General features: G+C 42.8%; 1 protein-coding gene across 1 annotated transcript in view; it reads right to left on the bottom strand.

Moving 5' to 3' along the window:
* Positions 1–7,090: 7,090 nt before the first annotated feature.
* Positions 7,091–15,739, bottom strand: part of LOC120820731 (zinc finger matrin-type protein 4) — a 37,521-nt gene continuing 28,872 nt past the window's right edge. The window contains exon 8 of the mRNA XM_040178844.2: positions 7,091–8,952. Within this exon, the coding sequence (XP_040034778.1) occupies positions 8,931–8,952 (22 nt within the window). The 3' untranslated portion in view covers positions 7,091–8,930. The remainder of the gene's footprint in view (positions 8,953–15,739) is intronic.

The raw sequence follows: 15,739 nt of genomic DNA, 5'->3' as shown, positions 1-15,739 counted from the left end.
CTGACACACAAAAAAACAGATACAAAGCTGCACTGTGCGGATGCACGACTTATTCATATTAATGTATAATTTCATAAGACACTCATTTACCCATTAGTTATTAAAATATTTAAGTAGATGTTAGTATGTACTGTTTACTGTAGACCTAATATGGATCTGATACTCAATTGTGTTGCCATCTTGTCAGATAGATGAAGACAGGCGGCTAAATTTAGATTTTTTAGACGGTGAGTAAACAATCACCTGTCAGTCAAAACTAAAATGTCCCCGAACACAGTTATTTTTAAGCCTTTTCAGTGGAGAAAAAAAAGTAAATTATAGGACGCCCTAAAAAAATATTGACTTGCTTTATTAATCAATTGCACTTCATGCCAGATCAGAACATTAAATGGAATCAAATTATATACGTTCATGGATAAATTCAGGCCATTGCACATGGCCCCAGTAATCGTGGTTATTGATTGGAATTGCTTGACACGGAGACAAAGCGCCCGACTAGCTGCCTTTTTTTTATTTTTAGCTTTGACAACCTCATTCCAGCGTCTGTGCATGTGTCTGCGTGTTCGCCTGCCTGACGGTTACCCGTTTAGAGGGTTCGGGGTGCGCTCTGCAGCCCGGGAGCAGGATGCTGGAGAAGACAGAAGTCACATGGGAGAAACTATCAGATGTAGCTGTCAGCTGACAGACAGACTTATTACACCGCCTGTCCCCCTCCTGAGTCGAGGCCCAGATACATACGGTATTAGGCAGAATCACGCCTCACTGGCCTAGTTCATACTAGCCTAGTTTGGAAGAGTGTAGGTGTTGGAGGGTCCTCCCTTTCTACGCTCAATCACTTTCTGTTTAATCTGAGCCAATATGGCAAATACTGTACGTCACGGAGCCAAGGAGCCACTAGGCAAATTGGTTTTTGGTAGACAGTAAATTTGAACTTTTAAACAAATCAAATTTGAACTTTTCTGCGGTCTGCAAATATCGACCTTTTTTTTTGATGAAATTGAAGGAATTTTCCATAGAAGCAGCCAGATTGATTTGGTCATGAAAGTCTCCAGATGGTGAAATAGGTTTTTAGATGGAATGTGCATCTTGTAATGAGGTTCTTTATAGGAAGCGCGCGGTGCACATCGGAGGAGATGTGACTCTCCAAACACAAATACGTACACGTAATACGTATACAAGGAAATATACATTCACATAATGTGCAAAACAACATCCATAAACACACGCACACACACACACACTGATGCACTGATGCAGTCATGGGTTGAAACAGTCCGATCAGAGTTTTAATTAAAGCTCTGTCCTGCCGTGCAGAAGAAACAGCAAAAAGCTTTTTGCTGGAGCCATTGGCAAAGCCTTCTCATTTCAAAAACAGCAGGAGACAGATTTGGATTTTAGCAGAAGGCAACACACTGTCTCTGCTTGACTGGAGCTACGGCCTTGTTGTCTTTAGCTTAAAACAAGGTTAAAAATACCGTAGTAATCTGTCAGGGTTACTCGCGATCATTTGATCATTGTGTAGCGTAGCCATGGCCACACAAACAGAAAGGACACACATTTACAACAGGGACACTATTTGACATTTGTGTGCCATCTCTTCAGCTTTAATATTTTTGTCGACCGTAGACAGCTGGACTGTAAAATTGTTGGATGAGTCACTCCAACCATTCGCTCCACTGCTGATTCTTGAATCTCGTTCTCCTTACGAGGGAAAAAGAATCTGCCAATGTGACGGGACTCACTTATACTGTGCTAAGTATCGCATAACCGCGTCGGCGCCAAGTGGTCGCGCTGTCCCGGCTGTCCCTTCTAACACTGACAAAGCTCGGGTCTCAATTCAGCTGCTGCTGGTCTGTGACCATCCCGTCCTCGGCTGCCAGGACTTATTTTGGCAAAACGATGTATTCTAGTCAAGGGCGAGAGACAAATATCGTTTGAATTGTGCAATAAGTCAGACACACTTTGTGTGTGACTGTGAAATGAATATATAAATGTATTCTCTGATGGTTCCAATTAGTTTTTTAAACCAATCTTGGTAGTTAGATGAGTTATCTTACCTGATGTATTCATCCAACAGCTTTTTTTGTTATCCGGTAAAACAGAGCGAGCAGGACATCGGTACAAAACACACAAGCATCGCGGCTCCAATGAGAGATGCTCCTCTTGCAACTGGTTTTTCAACATTATGTTTTCCTATCCTACAAAATGCAATTGCTTTGCATAACGGCCATGTTGTTTATGACGAACAGGTTAGCATGCTTGTGTTAGCGTTCACCTCAAACTAGTTCAGCATCAAGCATCAAGCGTGGCTGCAGACCATTGTTCATCGCAGTGACTGGCTCTGCCCACAACGAGTTAACGTTAATGCCCACGCGCGTCTGGCTGCTCGTGTCACCCGCCTGCCTTTTGAACCTCTCCCCAGAATGACAACCAGGGCTGTGGGGCTGAATGTTGTGACGGCAACAATGGTTCTTTGGCAGGGAGGCTCCGACAGCGGGCTCCGACAATGAGAAGCGCGCTGCGACGGAGTGAGGATCTGTCGCTGCCGGGGGTCGCGTGAGGTCACGTCACCGCTGCCGACGGGTAACAGCCAGTTGGGACACCACGTGTGAAGGATGAGACGCCTGTTGTCTTGGTGGATGGGAGCAGTAAAGGTGCAGGTTGGATTAATCGTTTGTGTAACCAGAGACAAAACAAACACTTCTCTTTTGCTTGTTGTCTTTGAGATTTTTATGTATCGATTGAATAAAAAGAGTAGTTCAGATATTTTAGCCGCCAGTGTTGTTCTTCTCTGAAAGTGATTGTTAGTTGTTTGTTTACCAGTTGTCGAGAGGGGTGACTGTTTTTGTGTTACTATTACTTCACCCTGGTAAAGTGAAATGGCTGCACAGTAATAAAATTGTCTGGCTCCTTTGTGCCTTGAACCCGGTGACCCTTATGTCCTTTTAAAATGTCAATTGAGGAAGTATTTCCATCTTGACATTTTCAACAAATGCTCCCAATAACGACGCATTTGTTTCGGGTCACCTCGAGGAAATTCTGACATCCAATACGCTGGATCTCTGTGCAACATCACTTGTGACTCACGGATTCTCCTTCGTGTGGCGTGAAATGGTTACACAAGCAGCCGCTGCTAATTCGGCGTGAGCTCCACGGCGAGGCAGCGCCACGCTGATGTTTCCAAATAAAGGAGGTCAAGAGGCCAAGCTGTGAACTGCAGCGGCCGAGAGAGAGAGAGAGAGAGAGAGAGAGAGAGACTACCTTTGCAGACTCCCTCCCCAGCAGAACGTGGGGTTACAGTGATAGCGTGATGAATATGGATGAGTGGAGATAACGTGCCCTGCTACGGGCTAAGTGGAGTGGTGACCTAGTATTCTCACACCCACTGATTTGTGATACCCAGAGGTCGGATGGCGCAGTGGAAAAGACATAATACCAGCTTTAATGTTTTATTTAGCTCGTCTCCTGTTGACTGCGGCGAGCCATTAAAAGTGCACAGCGTCTCCTGTTGGCACTGATTTACGCTCCCTCATCTGCGCGTCTCCTCTCTCCAAGTGTTTCATCGTGCACAACAACAACAAAAAACAGATCTTTCTAAACAACAACAACGACTCAAGCTTTCAGCCTCCTTACAATGTAAATGTCGTTTAGGGAAACAAGCGTTGCAGCTAATTGTTTGTTGAAAACAAGGGGCATATTTTCTACTTTTCTTCTTTAATCTTCCATCTTTTTCATTTATTTTTTATTTTTATATTCAACTCAAGTCAAATCCACACGACAACACACACGCACTTCACATCTCAAATTTGAAAACTTGCTGCTTTCCCTTTGCTTTCTTCAATGTCGCTGTATCGTCCAAGGGGGGGCTTGCAAGAGAAAAGTTTGGGAACCGCTGCGTTGCTGCATGAATTACGCATCAGCTGAATTCATCTTGTTACAGATCTCGTGCCAATGTCATGTAAGACATTCCTAAATTTCAAAGTATGTTTGAGCTTATTTGGAAATTGACTTTTGGAAAAGTGTTGCCATGACATCATTTGTCAATTGGAGAGCTGACCAGTAAGGATTATCAATGAAGGCCTAAATAAAATCTTCAAACACAAACAAATGGTTAAAGGGTATTTTCTTTCCTAACTTGAATAATTTAGAAGGTTTTCTGATGTGCTACTTTGATTAATACTTCAAAGCCGACATATGATGCGATCAATCGCTGTCACCTGCTGAGCTGATTCTGACTGATACTGTTGCATCTTTTCTCATTATCAATTTAGTAATGATATGATGGTTTGAACTAGTTTTACGAGAAGCTTAATGGTAGATTTCATACAAATGTAATATTTTCTCCTGGTGTCAGTGTACTTTGTTACAGGGATTCATTTAACTCCAACAAGTAATAATTATCTCACAACTAGCAAAACATATCATTAAAAGCTTATGTGTCATAATAACTCAATAATTTTCTATCATTATCAAATGTTTTTTAACCTCAACATGCACAATCCGTCTTTTCATCAAAGCTTTTTTTTTGCAGTTGCCAGCAATGAACTACACTAATTATTTATCATCACCATTTGCTTCTGGAGAGATACAGCCTAAATATATCAGTGTTGGTTGTTAATGTGTGTGTGTGTGGAAAATGGGTCTGTACGGCCTTATTTCTTTATTTTAAGTGAATTTTGGTTTGTGGCTTGAAAACCACAATTCCTGCAACATTAAGGATAAGAATTATCATTGTGAGCCTCAGAATAGGCAGTGATAAATAATTGAGCTGTGTTCACACAAAGCTCTGTTTTGTAAATGGGAATGGGAAGTTGTTTTTGAAGTATTCTTTTTTTATCTTCACTCATCAACACAAGTGTAGAGTTGTTAGTGACAGAGGATAAAGCCTTTTTGAGGGATGTTTTCTTTAAAGCATTTTAAAGCATTTTTTACACCATCCCCTCAGGATTTCTTTGTTTTCTGAGACATTTAACGGGATATATAATATCTGGTAGAATATACCCAACGTAAGTGATGATGTTACTAACTTAACATTAGTTTTGATAATGAATATGCAGCACAAACATACACTATGCAATTAAAAGTGCATGGTGAAAAGTTAAACTAAGAGAATACTTATAAAAATACTTATGTAAAAATAGTTTGTATGGGGGACAAAAGTAAAGCCCCTGCAGCTCCTTACTTAAGGGGAATACAAACTGTTTTACAAAATTAAATAAATATCTTCAAATCTTTAACAAACCATTACCAAAAACGTTATTTTTTTCAACGTATTGTTCCGATATTAAAAACATTAGGTTGCTACAGGAGCATACATGTTATCTAGCAGTCTTTCAGTCCAATTTATCTGCCCTCCTTATCTTTCTGTTCATACATTCGGTGTCTCAGTGTGTTTGTTCACAGACATTGGAGGAGACTATGCGCTTTTCACTTCTTTATAGTAAAAAAAATAAACATGTCAAAAAATACAAATAAACTTTCTGGTAGAACAAAGGAATATTAACATGAACTAATGTACTGTAACACTCACCAAACTATCACATACTGAAGCTTCCAAAGAAAAGGTTTCTGTAAGTTGCCGCTCTGCTTGTCCCCAGCCTGAACAGTTCGTACCAGCGATTCAATGTTACTCTTGAGTGCAATAGTTTGTGATTCGTTTGCTCAACTGGAGCCTCTGTCAAGAGTATAACCTTCAGTCGCCTCTTGTACTCGTAGAAAAAACGCAGTCTGAGCATTTTCGGGGTCTAGAAGCTGATTCTCTTCTACTTAAACACTTGCAGTCTGGATTCTCTGCTTTGTCTGGCGGAGCTTGTCGTTAACATTATCTACCTGTCGATTAGTGCCGAATTCCTAAAGGTTTCCAACTGGAGCACTCAAAAGGAAACTGGGACACTGTTGCATAATTATAGTGTTTCTCTTCTGGAGCAACAAAGAAACTGAGCTGCGTCTTCGAGTGAGAAAACTCTGTAAACTCAATATTTTCATCCACTGCTCCCCTGCATACAGGTGTCAGCAATCCAAAGTGGTTAAAGTGATGGTTTGATGTTTGTTTTCATGCAGTACTGAGAACTAAATTTCGGTGTTTCATTTTCCCTCTTTTGTTACCGAAATATTACCTCTGGTTTGTTGTAAATATCACACAGCCTGCACAAATCACCTGTTTCCATCAATATCCTACACTCTCATTTCATACTAAAAGATTTATTCATCAATCAGCCGGATATTTTAAATCCTCTGTGGTGGTGGCAAAACCATAACACAGTTTTAACTTTAGTAACGTGGGTTTTGCGATTTTACACCTGGAAGATGTCCACATTTGACTGGTATGTTTGCCGTTCTATTACTTAAATTCTGCATCTCATATGTTAATGCACCATTGGTCTAGGTGTCGTATTTTAGTTGTAGAGACACGATAATTGCTATGTTTCATAACCACTTGTGTCTCCATTACAGTTAAGGTTGTGCACGTGTGGGAGCAGACTATTGCTGCCAGTCAAAGCAAACTTCACACATCTGCACAGTGGTGCACAGAAAAACAAAAACACAGCTCTGGATTTTTGCAAGAGAAAATAGATATAGTTGTCATCTTCATTGTATTCATCCTCAGGTGTGTTTACAAATGTGCTCGAGGTACACAACTTGTGACAGCTTTACATACACAAACTCATCATATCATATCACAATATCCTACCTCGTAGATACATCTCTGTCATATATATATATATATATATATATATATATATTGTAACAACTTCTGCGCAGACTGTGCAAAACAGCACATCAAGCGAGCCAAACGACCTCCTGTTTTGTGTTTTTCTTACGGCATTATCCTCGACAAAGAGGTTGGTTATTTCAAACGCATGTTAAAATCCAACAGTCTGAAGTCCAGCAATGTCCTCTTCCGCTGTTTTACGAATCCACTTGCGATCACCTATCAGATGTTTTCTCCGGGAGATGATCCTTGTGGCCTCATGAAAGCGCCTTCTATCAGAATCTCTTTATGATCACTTGCCGTCTTCCACGCGCTGGATTTTTGTCCATCATCACCAATTCTTATTTTCAAACAATTCAGAAACATGACCCACCAAAAGACAGTTCATTCTTGTTTAATATCCAGCATATCCAGTGTTTTCCATTAACATCCATAGGAAACCCTTTCCCCTTATTTTCCTGTAATTCAGTAACAGTTCAGGTGAACAATATTAATACAAAACGTAAAACATAGATTTCACCTGCAGCTACTTTATATTTACATACACTGCTTTTTTATGCTTCGTTAAATGATTTAACTTTAAACCCTCATTGTATGGTTATTAATATTACAGTGTGATTGCATAAAACCAGTATTCATCCAAACGTCTGCAGAAGAAAAAACTATTTTAATCAGGTCACTCACAATTAAGTCTCCTCACCATGAAATGCAAAATAATAATAAAAAACAACAACATCTGAATGTGTTTACAGGGACAAAAAGCAAACAGCTGATAGCTTAGCATCCTCAGCTCAGCCTACAGAGAAATGCCGCTCAGTGAAAGTGAAGGTGCGGCGTCTCGTCTGTTGCCTCAACGTATGATGCCGCAGACTATTGTTGAAACTCACTTTACGGACACTCAAAATACACACAAATGAGTGGCGACACAACAGCTGGTCTCATTTGCAGATATTAAAAGGTTTACATTTTTTTATAATTTAATTGCACCACGAACAGGTGACCTTTCCGCCCAGGCGCAAGCATGTGCGGTAATGCAGACGAAGCTATCGCTAGAAAGCAGCGCTATTGCCAGAATGCGCAAGCAATATGTTTCAAAAAGGCATGTGAATGCAACGTTTCACATTGTGCATGCATTGAATTGCATCCCAGTTGTATTGCACGCTGGCTGCTACATGGTCAGGGAGTGATTCTGTCTTTTTTTCTCTGTCCATAGAATAAAAAAAGTTATCTACAGGTCGCCCAACTCAACAGAGACGAGAGCTTTTGGCACCTTCTGACTGCATCTGACATCAATATTAAGTGCTATGGGAATGTTTTCAATGGTAGATGTTGCACAGACCCTGACCTCGGTTTAAAAGTATTTGTGCTGCCTGTCTTTCCTCCGCTGCCGTCCGTACTGTAACCATGCCACGTCTTGTGGTTTTCATTAAAAGGAGCACACAAAAAGATGACACATGACACGTCCACCGGCTGGAGAAAAAAAAAATTTGATGCAGGTCCACCGCATGCACAGACAACACGAGAGTCAAACCGAGAAATGATTTCTAAAGTTGGAAATTTATGCAATTTGTAATGGTGGTTGAGGTCGTTGGGAAGTTTTCTTCTCCATGGATTTAAAGGTCTGGGACCTGAGTAAGTCTCAAGTGGTCTGAAAGGGATCCGTGTCAGAGGAAATGAAAAGCACGTAGAAACACACCATTTGGATCACCGTCCGAGCACTTGGGGGACGGCTAGTAACAATTGTTGTATTGTCACAGCTGCTCTTTGACTATCATTATAACGATTATTACCGCTCTGGGCGACACTGACATCAGTACAGTTTTCAGATTGTGGTTCACACTGAAGTTTTATGGCAACATGCAGCCGGCTTCGCACGGCTGTCGAGAACTCATCACTTAACACTTCGGTGCTGAATAAATCTCAGAGATATCGTTTTAGATCAAAGCTAGAAATAAAAACACACTCACGATGAGCCACACATGCATACTGCAGATGCTTGCATGGAAGCCCATGACACACACACACACACACACACACACACTCACACACACACACACACACACACACACACTCACGCACACAAACAGATGCACGTACACACTGAAGTTACTCTGCTAGACTTTCTCATACTTTTCTGTTTCTGACGAGTCATTTTCTTTTCTGTAGTTGTTTATTCCAGCAATCATCTTTTCTTTCCCGGGCGGCCTGTCTCCGTGGCTCACTGCTGGTGCTGCTTCAGGCTGAAAACAAAACACAGGAAATAATTTGTTGGTCTTGTTTTGCCTCTGACACAAGCAGATGCAACAAAACAGGGCTCTTTAACCACAGGGAACGTCATGCCCACTGGGGGGAAAGAAATAATGTTTGTGCCATGTAATGTCCCATGGAAGTCATTTCATTTACCTTTAAAATCTCTGCACATTTATCTCCATACATTAGCAATGAGGACATCGTATCATTCCATTACTGCTGCAGCAGAAAACACAGAGATGTAGCGCTGTAACCCTGCTTTGTCTTATTTCCTCTGCTGCACTGAAAATAATTTCCTTTCACAGGGAAGACTGCTCTACTGTAATGTATGTGAGGCATTAACCAATAATCCTGTTTCCCAATCTTCTCATAATTACAGCCGTCTATTATGCCTCCTATCTGGCTGCTCCCCAAAATAAAACAAAGGAGAGAGATATGAGCATAAACCCTTGTGTTTTAGGTGCAACAATTACTCTGGATGTGGCCTTATCTTCAGCAGCCGATTGTTTTTCATGATGTCAGGCGCTGTGGTTGCATTCTGCAGCTTTATCGCCGTGAAACAAAGCAACTCCAGAGGCAGAGATGCCACATTCAATTACAACAAAGAGATAAGTTAGATGAAAGCTCATGCCAAGTCAACGCCCGCCTAATTGAGTACGTTTTTTTGAGTGAGATGTATCTGTAACCCCCTCATAGGACAGGGACATTTAAAGGCAGTGCAGCTGACCTGCAAAGTACACCTGAAACAACAAGGTCAACATTCTGAGTTGGTCTCATCTATTAAATGGCCTGAATGTTACAACAAATCAAATCTCAACAATAACAATTAGGACAGTGCTCTTTTCATTAAGGAATAACCTTTTTTGATTGTTACTTTTGTTGGATTGAGAACCTTTCTCTCTGTTTCACGATGCAGTCTTGAATATTCTCTCTTAACCGACCGCCGTCTCCTTTCATGTCTAATCGGAGATACAAACATGATCAATAACTGAGTGAGAATGAAATGTTTGAGAATGGATGTAGCCATCCGTCTGGTCCCGAAATAAAAACTACCCCCTCCCCTCCCTCAAATCCTTGTCACAATTCCCCCTCGTTGACCGTGTCCTGTTCGGAGCGTTGCCCCACACTCTCACTTCCAAAGCCGAGAAGGGAAGAGAGCAAAGGGGAGGGAACGCGCTGGCACCCCGGCTGTCAGCACCTATCCCGGTAATGGCTGTTAAAGCAGTGGCCTCTCCACCCTGTCTGCTCTGTCAGGACTCATCTAGCACTTTGGACTCACTGAGGGTTTGGGATGGCGTGACTCCGGGAGCCTGTATTGTTCTCTCGGAGGGGACAGGTAGCGGCGAGGCGGGAGTGAAGGACAGCATGATGAGAAGGCGGGACGGGGGGGGGCAGAGAGAGGGGTCATTCATTGTTTAGAATCCCATCTATTTTGAGTTGTGAACTTGTTGAGTAGCGACTCTTCGTGAGAGGGGAGGGCGTTGGTGGCAGATTAATGTAAATAATCCCTTAAATCGGTGCAGATTTATCTCTGGACCTCTATTCCCTGCGGCCCAATGTCAAACAATATTAAATCTACAGCGCTATAAAACAGAGACCTTCAGAAAAACATTACATTTTTATGAGCTTGAACCAACACCATTTTGCCGTCCTTTTGCTCGACAAACGACAGATTCTTACGCTGCCGGTTGACCGTCGAAGGAGGTGCAAGGTGAGAAATGCCATGAGGAGGGCAGTGAAGGTAGACAGAGACAAGGACGGTGCAATACAGGGAAGTATAGAAGACAGGAGATTGAGGGTGGGGGGGTGGGTTACGTGTGTTAATAAATGAATCCGTAAACCCCCCCATGTGGGATGTGAGATATACAAGGCGTGTGTGAGCAGACAGAGGCCATGTACCTTTGCATCCAACGGAGGTGTTTGTGTGGACTGTGAAGGTCACCTTGGCACTCCATGTGTGTGTGTGTGTGTGTGTATGTGTGTGTGTGTGCATACCAGGTTAAATCCGTTTGCTGAGGGAGCTGATCTGTGAGTCATGATTCCAGCATGAACACCCCCACACCCCCCTCATCTTATTAATATCACAGGCTGTGATGCCCGAGGCGAGGTGTCTGTGTGTGTAAACAAAAACTGCGTTCATGTGAGTGTTTTCTTGTTTTGGGCCTGTGAGCTCAGTGTGTGTGTGTGTGTGTGTGTTCAGGTGTGAGAGTAGAGCCGACCTGCGGCATTCCTGAATTAACCTGTCACCTTGCCTCAAGCAGGGAGAGGACACTCATTCACGCACACGCACACACACGCGCACACACACACAGAGCCAGCAAGCTGGCCCTATCAGCAAGTTGATAACTCATTTGCGCTCAGAGTTACTTTACACTCAGCGCTGTAATCTCTCACACTCGCGGCCGCCCGCTCCCTCTTCTCTCCCTCTTAAATGTGCATTAGTTTGTTTTGTAGCTTGTGTCCTCGGCGGTACTGATGCTGAATAATTACCAGGGCACGTAGGCTAAATGGATTGTCCCTGACCTCGCCGGCGTACAGCAGGGCCCTGCGTTAGCACCAACACCACACAGACGCACTCACGCAGGCCCGTGGTGCGCACAGAGAAAGCCACACGTGGAGGCAGACGAGAGGTCGGATGTTGTAAAGCATTCCAGAAAGCGACGGCCTTACGATCCTGGTGAGTGATGTGAACATGAATAATATTATACGGGTGGTTAAAGCCACGTCGTGTCATTGGTTACAGAAGCAACGGGGCTGCAAGTGAGCTGTGCTTTACTGGTTCCTTTGTTTTCTCTTGTGGACTCCAAGGAGCTAATTAGTGCCTTTTTTCTTTTTCTTTCTGTTTTTAGAAAGATAATGTAATGCATGTATACTTGGTCAGGCCTGTAATCCTTGCATAAAAGCTACCATAAAAGCCTTGAGGGGTTTCTATGAGCTTTTTGACAACACTGGATCAAACTCCTGAATATTAACAGGAAAAATGTTGCGTCACGCAAGGCAGGATCTATATAATAGGGCTGATGAATCAGCACGCCGATAACGAGATATTGGCATCGATCTCGGCAGCTATGGTGTACGGTTAATTCTTTAGCTGTCACTTTTTTCTCCAACTAGCGATTCTTTTTTTCCCTCTAGAACTTGAGTCAGAAACCAACATTGGGAATTTAGCATTTGTGTATCTGTTTATTTTCTGTCTCCCACGTGTTTCCATGACTGCGTGCCAGCAAAGTGCAATGGCTTGATTGTAAACTGCGAAAATGTTCTGCCAAGTTTATCTAGTTATATCACCGCTGTCATCATCCCGCGCAGGTCCAATTACAACAGCCGGTCTGCAGCGACTGTGTGGATTGCGCAGCGCTTCAAGTGACCCGCGGCTGACTGAGTGAGAAGCAGATGCACGACGCGGATAAGGAGAACTGGCAGATTGATGCATCCAGCTGTTTAAAGAAGAGAGAAATTATTATTATTTTATAACGACACATTCCCAATGCCGCTGAGCGAAGGTGGTCTGCACACACTTACCGTCCACATACATTATTTTTCAAGGCAACGTTTCACCTCAGCGTTGCCATGTTAAATGAAAAGAGGTATAAACGGTTTATTTGGAGCCTAAATGAGCAAACTTCATTTGTGCCCTGCAGTTGTATTTTTGTCTTGCACCTGCGTATTTTGGCCCTTGTGTTTGCACTTCCTAATGCCAAACATCGCACACACCCATACACGTGTACCAATAAATAGATGGAGGTATTACATATACATTTTTCTTAGATGTTTCCTCGGTGAGAGCTAATCCCCTGCCGCTGTTAGCGGTGCTTTCGTCTCCTCCGGAAAGCTCCTTATACAAGCCGAAGCTCATCCTGTGTGTGAGAGAACACACACCCGACCCACAAAAACACACACTAGGAGAAACACACTCGCGCACACACGGTCAAAGTTAGGGTGTTGGATCTCGCGTCTCTTAAGCTAAGCCTTGTCCACCTTGTAAAACAACCGACAGATTTGAACTGAACTCAATAGCCTCTTTTCCATAAGTACTCACACACACACACACACACACACTCACACAATACACACGCTCTCTACACACACATCCACATGGCTGTACAAAAAATGTTAACTCCATAATAAGGCCGGGTAAAGAAGTTGGTGCTCATGACGAGTGCTGCACAAATAAACCAACCTCCCCCCACGTAGAAACATGTTGGCTTATTTACACATACAAATACACACAACTCCTTTTCTTATGTACTACATTGCCTTAGAGGCCTTGTCATGCACACTGCATAGTGTGTGGAAGGGGCTTTATTAGTGAAGGCATGATGCCCGTATACTACGGTGTTGGCAGGGCTGAAATGTAACGCACAATGATGTAGAGACGGTGAGGGATTGTGAGGAAGGGAGAGACTTTGACTTAAGGGTTTCTAACACACATTACCAGTGTTGTGTTTCACCTGAGTGACTGGGTGACGGCAGAGGAAGTGGGGTTGATGAGGTGGAGCCTTTGGTCTTGTTCTATTTTTCCCAGAGGATTGATCCAGCGGTCCAACAGAGCTGGCAGGACTTATTGCCAGTACCAGTGTAAGTGTTCACCCTGGCGGACGTAACTGAATTGAGCGTGCCTTTGCAAAATAGGTCTGCGAGGGCTGTTTTCCCGCCGTGTAATAGCCGGAGCTTCGAGGGCTCTCTCGTGGACTTTTTCACACGTTTCTGCACACTGTAAGTCTGCAATCCTGAAGACGCTGCCCTTGAGAATTTAAAACAACAATTTCCTTTTCTTATTTTCGGTGGACACCGACAAGGGGCTTTTAATTTATTTCCACTTGTCCGCACAGCACAGGGGGCCATTTCTTCTAATTACTTAGAGGTGTTTTACTGGAAGATGTCACCACTCATTGAGCTGTTTCCTCCACCTCAGAAGTTTGCCCTTAAGCCTGTCTGATGAGGCGAGCGAGGTACTTCCTCCCCTTCTCATCTATCGCCTTCCCTGTAATTGTCCCTGGTCCCTCTCTGTCTGTCTGTGTGTCTGTCTTCGTCCATGTCCTGTCAATCCCAAGCAGCACGGCCTGCAGCCGTCTGACACACTGCTACACTCCAGATATCTGGCTCCGCTTTTCAGTTCGATTAAAGGAGATTTTGTCCCTGTCACAATTTCGTTTACCATCCTGCTGTTGTTTCTGTCTCAATGCCTTTTTTATTCGTTTGTCTCAAGCGCGACGTGTCTTTCTGTGCGTGGTGCGCGGTGTCTCCCTCGTATCCATAAGTCTTGGTTGCCCTCGTCCTCGTTTCTGCTTTACGTCAGTTCAACTGACAGAATGAGAGTTATGAGGCACTTTTCTGTGATTTACAACCTCGGTGCAGAGACCTCGTATACATCTCGACACGCTCGCACCTTTACTCAGGCTGACTTAGAGCGGAGAGAGCTGTATTAGACGTTCAGAATCCCACTTTATGTGTTATGGGTTAGTTGATGCCTTCCGTAAACATCCGATTCCTTTCTGTAACCTCTAGTTAGGTTAGTCATCCAAAAACACAAAGCTGTTACTTCCTGCTACTCAACATCTCTTTCAGAATACAATCATGCAGTTTATTATTGTCATTTTTCAAACGGCACCTGGCTACTGTTTATACTCTATACTTGATAAAGACAGATCCCATGAGCCTCTGTGTAGTAGTTCATAGTAAGTCATCAGTTTCGGCTAAATATGTTTGTTGTACTTTTTAATGTTTTGACCTCCAAATTACAGTCAGGTTCTGTACCGATATGAGCTGCAATCTCTGCGCTTTAGCAAATCCCACTGGAGCTGTCTGGGCAGCAAGCTAGCATTCTGGGTAAGAGATAAAAAAGGTTTAACAGAAAATACGACTTTCTTTAGGGCTGGGCGACAAGGCACAAATCCAATTGTATATACCTTATATATGAAAATGTTTTCTGCTAATTAAATAAATGTTAATTTTGCCTACACAAATGCAGAGTAATCAGACTAAGATAAATACGCTCTAACTGAGTTTGATCTCATTTTTCAGAAACACTTAGTTGTTGTTTTTGTAAATTTGGATGTCACATTTGTCTTCTAATCTGGATAAATGATTTATTTATGATATGATTCCTTTAAAAGATCGTACATTTTCATATTGGATTCGCAGCCATCCCTATCCTGTCTGTCTATCAATCTCCTCCGCTGTGTTTCAGCACCCAGAGCGGCGTCGCCACAACGCACACTCCCTCTGCACACAACGCACACTCCCTCTGCACACAACACACACTCCCTCTGCACACAACACGCAGCGTTATCCATCTGAGAATAACTCAAGTTGGTGCGGAATTATTTTTTGGGGCAATGGACGGGAGTCTATATTTAGAACACACTGTATAGTTTGTGTAGCAAACAGAGAACACGTGATTAATCGTAACCAATATTAAATGCTTAAGCTCTTTCTCGTGACTGAAGGATAGAAGCATTTGAAATTCACTGTTTGCCCAAAGAAAATTATATCCTACTAAGTTTCTTTTCTTGTCATCCTTCCCTCTCATCCTATTATCACCTGATTTGTTCTCACTACGCCAATCACTTGCCAACGGTTAACATGTTTGCCGACAAGCTCCAGGCTCCAGGCTGGATAAATAGAGACATTTCTGCTGATGTGCCTCAACTACTAAATTCTATCCTCAAGCAACCTTTTATCTAACGAATATTCCATTCATAACAATTCATTTCCTTTACATTGCTCTGAATACAAAGAGACACTTGCATGCACACACGCCACAACATTTACCAT

The sequence above is a fragment of the Gasterosteus aculeatus genome, chromosome 6 (genome assembly GCF_964276395.1).
Source record: "Gasterosteus aculeatus chromosome 6, fGasAcu3.hap1.1, whole genome shotgun sequence".
Taxonomy (NCBI): Eukaryota; Metazoa; Chordata; class Actinopteri; order Perciformes; family Gasterosteidae; genus Gasterosteus; species Gasterosteus aculeatus.
The sequence above is the reverse complement of the archived record's forward strand: the minus strand, read 5'-3'. Positions and strand labels throughout refer to the sequence as shown.